Source organism: Perna viridis, chromosome 1 (assembly GCF_037379345.1).
Source record: "Perna viridis isolate PV_CMFRI_1.1 ecotype Kerala chromosome 1, ASM3737934v1, whole genome shotgun sequence".
In the NCBI taxonomy this organism is placed as follows: domain Eukaryota; kingdom Metazoa; phylum Mollusca; class Bivalvia; order Mytilida; family Mytilidae; genus Perna; species Perna viridis.
Window position 1 is genome coordinate 41,413,364 of NC_142445.1, and position 6,446 is coordinate 41,419,809.

The 6,446-nt window shown below is 29.9% G+C and overlaps 1 protein-coding gene across 1 annotated transcript in view; it reads left to right on the forward strand.

Annotated features, from left to right (window-relative positions):
- Window positions 1-5,190, forward strand: part of LOC148628801 (uncharacterized) — a 41,424-nt gene extending 36,234 nt beyond the window's left edge. Inside the window, exons 33-36 of the mRNA XM_088594686.1 lie at window positions 730-803; window positions 1,363-1,405; window positions 1,924-1,997; window positions 2,934-5,190. Coding sequence (XP_088450812.1) covers window positions 730-803; window positions 1,363-1,405; window positions 1,924-1,997; window positions 2,934-2,939 — 197 coding nt within the window. The 3' untranslated portion in view covers window positions 2,940-5,190. The remainder of the gene's footprint in view (window positions 1-729; window positions 804-1,362; window positions 1,406-1,923; window positions 1,998-2,933) is intronic.
- Window positions 5,191-6,446: the final 1,256 nt, after the last annotated feature.

Sequence of the window (6,446 nt, forward strand, 5' to 3'; positions counted from 1 at the left end):
TATAATGCGTGAAGTTAAGATTGAGTATCAAGATTGTGTAAAAGGCCAATGACACAATACTTTCATGAACGAAAAAAGCAATTATTCTGTGCAATTATATTTTTGCCTGGATCATGAAGACCCTTCTTGGTTAAAACTTGTATTAATCAACTTTGTGACGAAAGGGAATCTTTCATATGACACAGAAGTGCCAAACTTTGTATCTCTGAAAAACTGTCTGATGATACCATGATCTTAAGTACGGCTTTGAATGATTATAATATCGAAACTTTTCGGTGGTGGCATGTCTAAAATAGGACCATGTCGGTCTCAGTTCAGCGAAAAGAATAATTTACACTGCTTGCATTTAAGGTAGTTAATGCCAATCACATAGAACATATGTTTCGGTCATCTTGCCAATTCATCTTCAATTATCTTATTTATAAGAAGATAGTATTTTATGTGAATAAAAAACCTTTTCTTTATATTACATTGAAAGGAATTTAGATATAAACATATTAAAGATAATAAGCGTAAAATTATTCATTAGAAATATAATGTTTTTTTCAAATATAAAAAAAGTTTGATGTTACTTATTTTTTTTCTTTAAATGAAAGAATGTAAGATAGGTATTATTTTTACAACTTTTAGAAGAATTTTGTTGACTAGTCTGTAATTATATACTAAAATCTGATAAAGTTGAACATGACTACAAACAATAACAGTGCTGCGGGGATAATATTTTTTTAGATGATGCGTCCGAATCTACCAACAGGGATTCATCTTATATGAAGACAAAACTACAACAGAGCATTGCTATCATTGTAAGTGCGACAACTACTTAAAAAGGTCATATTGAATGTAAAAACGTATAAAATCACTTGTTCATCTTGTGTAATTTATCTATGAATAAATGTTAATTGCCTCATCATATGATTTAAGAAGATAAACATAAGATAAGGAAAACAATTCTTACAAATCATTGAACGTTTGTATATCAGTATTTTACATCAATCTCGTCTAAGCATCAAAGTAACTTTGATTGATTTCATTCTGTTTCAAATGAAAGCCTGATAGGCTTTTGTGAAGTTGAATATGATACAAACGTATCGCTTATTTTTAGAGTTACGTCCCTTACCCTAGGTCTGCCTCTTTAAATTGAATCTTCAATAAATAAATAAACGATAATGATACGCAGAGTCTTTCTTGAAAACCATTCATAATTTTTCTTTCCCTTACAAATCCAATATTATGTTTTTGTTATTTTTTCCTTATTAAGTTTATTTCTCCGAATATTTCGTTTTAATGATTTTATAATGAATAAATATTTATTTGGTATTGAATCTATCAAAAAAATGGTACGTTTGTATATTTTACTTGAAGGAGATGAGAGAAACTACTACAAAATATAAAAAAGATACAAACGGTAAATAAACGTTAGTCTAGGTGTAAAGGTACATTATGGTTTTACATAAAAATAATGTATTATATTTACTTTATTAACTAAAGAACTTTCAGGTAGATGTCAATTAAGCAAATCTTGAATGTATTGGACTTCCGAAAAACTGTTAGATAAATCCGATGTATTACGTGAAATTCTAAAGATTATGGTATTTTTTGTTGGATACGTGATTAAACAAAAAGGCTACTCTGACCGTTTTGATAAAAATGCAGTACAAAGTCAGTCGGGTTATTATTCCTCTTGCATAGCAGGGGGTAAAATACTGTGTTTGAAAGTGCCTACCTAATATATGTTCGTTAAATTAAAAAAAACAACAACAAAAAACGTTGTTTTATTGTTTTATCGCTGAAGATAAAAATGGAATATGAAAAATAGGAGATTATCAGAATAAACCATACTGAAATTTAATTAGCATTAGTCCATAGCAAGAACAATAGCCTCCTGCAATAAATAAATCAAAATTATTTACCTTGAAATTTTAGTTGGGAAGAAGAAGGTTTTCTGCGATCGCCGAACTTCCAGGATGTCAACAACTCAAGTCATTAACAATATGCCTGTAAGTGTTAATAATAATTATATTTCCGCATTACCAGATACCACAAAGATTGTTATACAGACCGCGACAACGAGCTTTTATTTTGATATGAATTTATTTCATGAGAAGTTGCAATATACTTTGTCTAAAAATTTTAATTCGAAATTACGCTGCGTATTTTTATCATGCCATATCTTCTAACAAATAGAGTTTTTGTACAACGTTGCGTTTTCTGACAAATTAAATAGCACTCAAGGTAAGAATCTTGCAAAATGGGATTCATGGTTGGAAACCCTATAATTTTTTTTTATTTTTGATATTTTGTTTAAAATGTTATATTTAACAGACATTAACATATTTGGCTTTTCATATAACCCGTGATCTATGGAGATATAATATTTATATAATTCAAAATTAAGGGAGGAAACTCTGTAAATGTCATTTAATTACTATAGAAACTGTTGGATTGTCAATGCGAATTATCTCCAATAAACAAACAGATTGGAATGACTGTTAAAACAATTCATCATATAAACCAACAGAACAACTTATTCACAAAAATAAAAATGTGTAACCTTTTTCAAGGTGTATCACATATTACAGAATTTTCATGATTCTTACAAAGACTGCTACTTAAGTTAAAGTTATTAGATAGAATAAACAAACTTGTCGATCAATATGAAATGTTTATTTCCACCAGGAGTACAGTATGTTTTATCTGTCCATTATTTTCTCTTCTGTATTCTTTATAACTTGATATGATAAATTGACAGGTGTTTAATGCTCTACTGATGAACCTGTTTGACAAGTATCACATGTATCACATGTTCAATATTAGTACTTTGCATGTTTTAACTTTGAAATTGATTTGTTTTAAGTTTATTTTGTGATGAGTTTGTTTATTTGTTCAAAGTGTAAAGGGTATTTTATCGGTATTTATCTTTTCTATATTTACAGAAATAACAACGCAACGGTGCCAATGGGTAACCTGTCAACCAGTCCTTACTTTGATTTTACTAGGGAAACAAATATATGCACGGGGAACTTGGTAATAAGCAAACATGCATTTATGCTGAAATGTACCGTTAATAATTAACCGTAATGGAAGCAGGAAGTTTAGCCCGCTATAAAACATGGTTTAACACACTATTTCTGTCGAAAGTTCCTTTACCAAATAAGGACCATTGCGATGGTTTCCAACTTTCCGGTGTTTACCATTTCCATTTGTTGTACAGACTTTCTGTTTGGTTGTTCGTGTTCATTATTGCCTCTAAGGTTTTTTTTATTCTTTTAATCTCCATTTACTTTCAAACTACAATCCAAGATAATTTGAACACTGTTTCCTTATGCAGTATAATGTTTAACTCAAAATCAATTTGATTGAGCGTATCATAATTTGAAATGTTTTTCTGCGTTCTGAAAACTGAAAAAATGCGACAACGGAAGTACAGTTCTGTACATTTCGAAATGATAGCGTCCTTTAAAAACTGTTTAAAACAATTTGTTTTTATTGTAAGAAAATTGTGTCACTTTAAGAATAGTAATTCAAATTCCGAGTAAGATAAGATTACTCTGTACAGTCGCAAGCTCCACGTTCATTACCTCTCTTCCTTAAACTGCAGACAGGTTTTTTTCAAATTCTCGTTTGTTATTCAAATAATACGTCATATGACATTCCTATAACGTTTCATAAAATCATTCACTTTCCCCGACTTTGTAAGATTCTTGCATTTTCTGAAATGGCTGGCTACAGCGTCTAGATAGAATTTCGAACGTTAGACGCTATTCGCAGCTAGGCAAAATCGGCTTAACGGCTAATGAGAACATTGTGTGAACTGTAGAACACAAATTGTAAATTAGATGGGTTTAACTTTTACAGAAAGCTTCTTTTTTACATTTTTTACATAATATGTTTTAAACGTTTAATATTACAAACAGACCAATGTAAAACAATATATTGTATATATTATTTTTTTTCATTATAATTGCTTTTTTTTACTAATAACCGCTTTTTAGTATAGTGGATTAAAATATTCATTTTTTCAATTATATCTTTTTATATACCGTATTTTAAATTTTACTTTGTGTTTTTGAAATAACTCAAATGTGTTTAATATGAAAAAGTGTACATAATATTTTGCTGTATTTTAAAGGTACCTAATTTGATGTTGCAGTACTTGTTTTTAATAGTTTTAAAAAATAGTTATGCGATTTCATATTTGAATTGTTTAACATATTTAGTGCTAATAATAATGATAATAACAGCTGATGAATAATCACAGCATAATTTATTGAGTTAGAACGCCCCGATGACGGAAGGATTCCACTGTTATGTCACGTATGAAAGGGCTGATAATTAATTTTTTTCCAGCATGCCCTGTTTTCAATTACTATGCAACATTAAGATCTGGGAAAATCGTTTATAAATTTCTTTTATGTATTTAATTCATATAGTTATCTTCCATGCAAAAAGTGAAAAATGTACATTTTGAACAAAATTAAAATAAGCAACAAATAACTTTAATACTTTAATAGGTATCTGCTTTATTTACATTCAAACCACATTACTAAGCAGAAAGACTTCAAGGATCTAATGTTTAATGAATCTCAAATAGTGTAGAAAGCAACAAAACATCTTTCTTTCTGTGTATGGTGCTAAAATAATTAAAAGACAGTTTCATTGAGAAAGGTCTTATTTGATGAAACATGACATGTTCATTAACAACTCGTAGGTTTATTTCGATAATTTTCAAAAACACGCGACATTGTTTTATGTAAATTAACTTTTATTTATACGGTGTATTTTATCACAACATATCTGACATACGTGTCCTTTTCTAAGTAAACTGTGACTCCTAAAACATTTTGTACACACAGGCTTGCTTTTTTTCTGAAATGAAGGGGTTATTTCTCAGTTCCTATTAAAAAAAAACTTGCATTATTGATGTTAGTAGTTAGATAAACATTTTTTCCAGGGTTTTATTGTTACATACTTTTAATGAAAAATTATTGGCTCGTTACAGTTCACTCCATGTTTTTTTGGAGAGGGAAATGGCAGATCTTGTATTGTTCTTTCTGAGGGCAAAATTTGCTTTTGTTTTGTTTTTGTTGTTTGTTTTGTTTTGTTATTGTTATTGTTTTTGTTTTTCTTTTTTTGTGTTGTTTTACTTTATACATACTCATGTGATTTATTAAACAATTATCAATATCAAAAGCCTTCTGTATGGCAAACGCAATCTTTAAAAAAATGCATTTTATACCAGCCCTTTTTTCTTAAGAGGACATTCATCCCAGATTAAATTCTATATGTGAAGACAATGTAGCATATTTACAAGGGTAGCAAGGAGAGGCAGTTGAGAATCCCATTAACAAAGCCATGCTAGAGACCCCTAAATCACAACCAATAAGAACAAATTGTAGAACACAAAAGAACATTGAAGTACACTGAAAAAGTGAATAGGAAGAACACATCTGTGAAAATGAGCCATTTTCTCTTCACTACTGGGAAGTTGAATTTTAAGAATAAAACATTGATACCAGGATCTTTCATTTGTATGACAAAAGTTTTCAATATGTTTTTATAACACAACTATTACGTGATAAAGCTCTAGATTGCATGCAGAAGATTTTGCTTTGGGTGGTTTCACATCATAATGATAATTAGATTTAACACTCAACACCAGTTTTACATAAAATGAAACTTTCTTATGCATAGGTGTTAACCTTATCAAAATCTGATTTTGATGTCATAAAATAGCAAGGAATGTTTTGTTCCAGTTTTGAAGAAAACTACATAAGAAAATTACCTACTTTGGTCCTGGTTGCACCTTGTTCATGCTCCAGTTTTAAGTGGTGTCCTAGCAACTCATATACGTTTGTTGCCTTGTAACTATTAGTTTGGTTATTTCATGTTTTCTTGTGATTGACTGTTTTGCACCATAAAAACTGATTTGTTCAACGTGTCATAGTTTTCCTTTCGTCTACCCCGAACTTGACTTTTTATGAGCAACTCGGCGGGTGTTTCTAGAAAAGCAGAGGACGCTTACCCTACCGGTGCACCTGGTCCATTCTCCCGGTTTTTATTGGAGTCCGAGTTGCCCATTTGCTTTTGTTACTTTGTATTTATGATTTTAGTTACTCTGTGTTCTGTGTTGTATATGTTTGTTTTCCGTGTCTGGTCTTTCTCCCTTGGTTACATTCTTTTAATTACTTCTATGGTACTCTTGATTACTCTTCCCTATCAGTTCTTAGTCCCTGGATTACATTCTTTTGATTTCCGTTAGAATCTTGGTTCCCTTTTTTACTCTTTACTTATAAATATTTATTGCATTGTAGAGAGTACGTTTGAAAATACTATTTTCTTTAAAAAAAAATGAAAAAAAACAAAAACAAATACAAATTAACAAACAAACAAAACAAAACAAAACTAGTGAGAATGTTTAAACCAAAGTATGAAACAAATACTGAGTC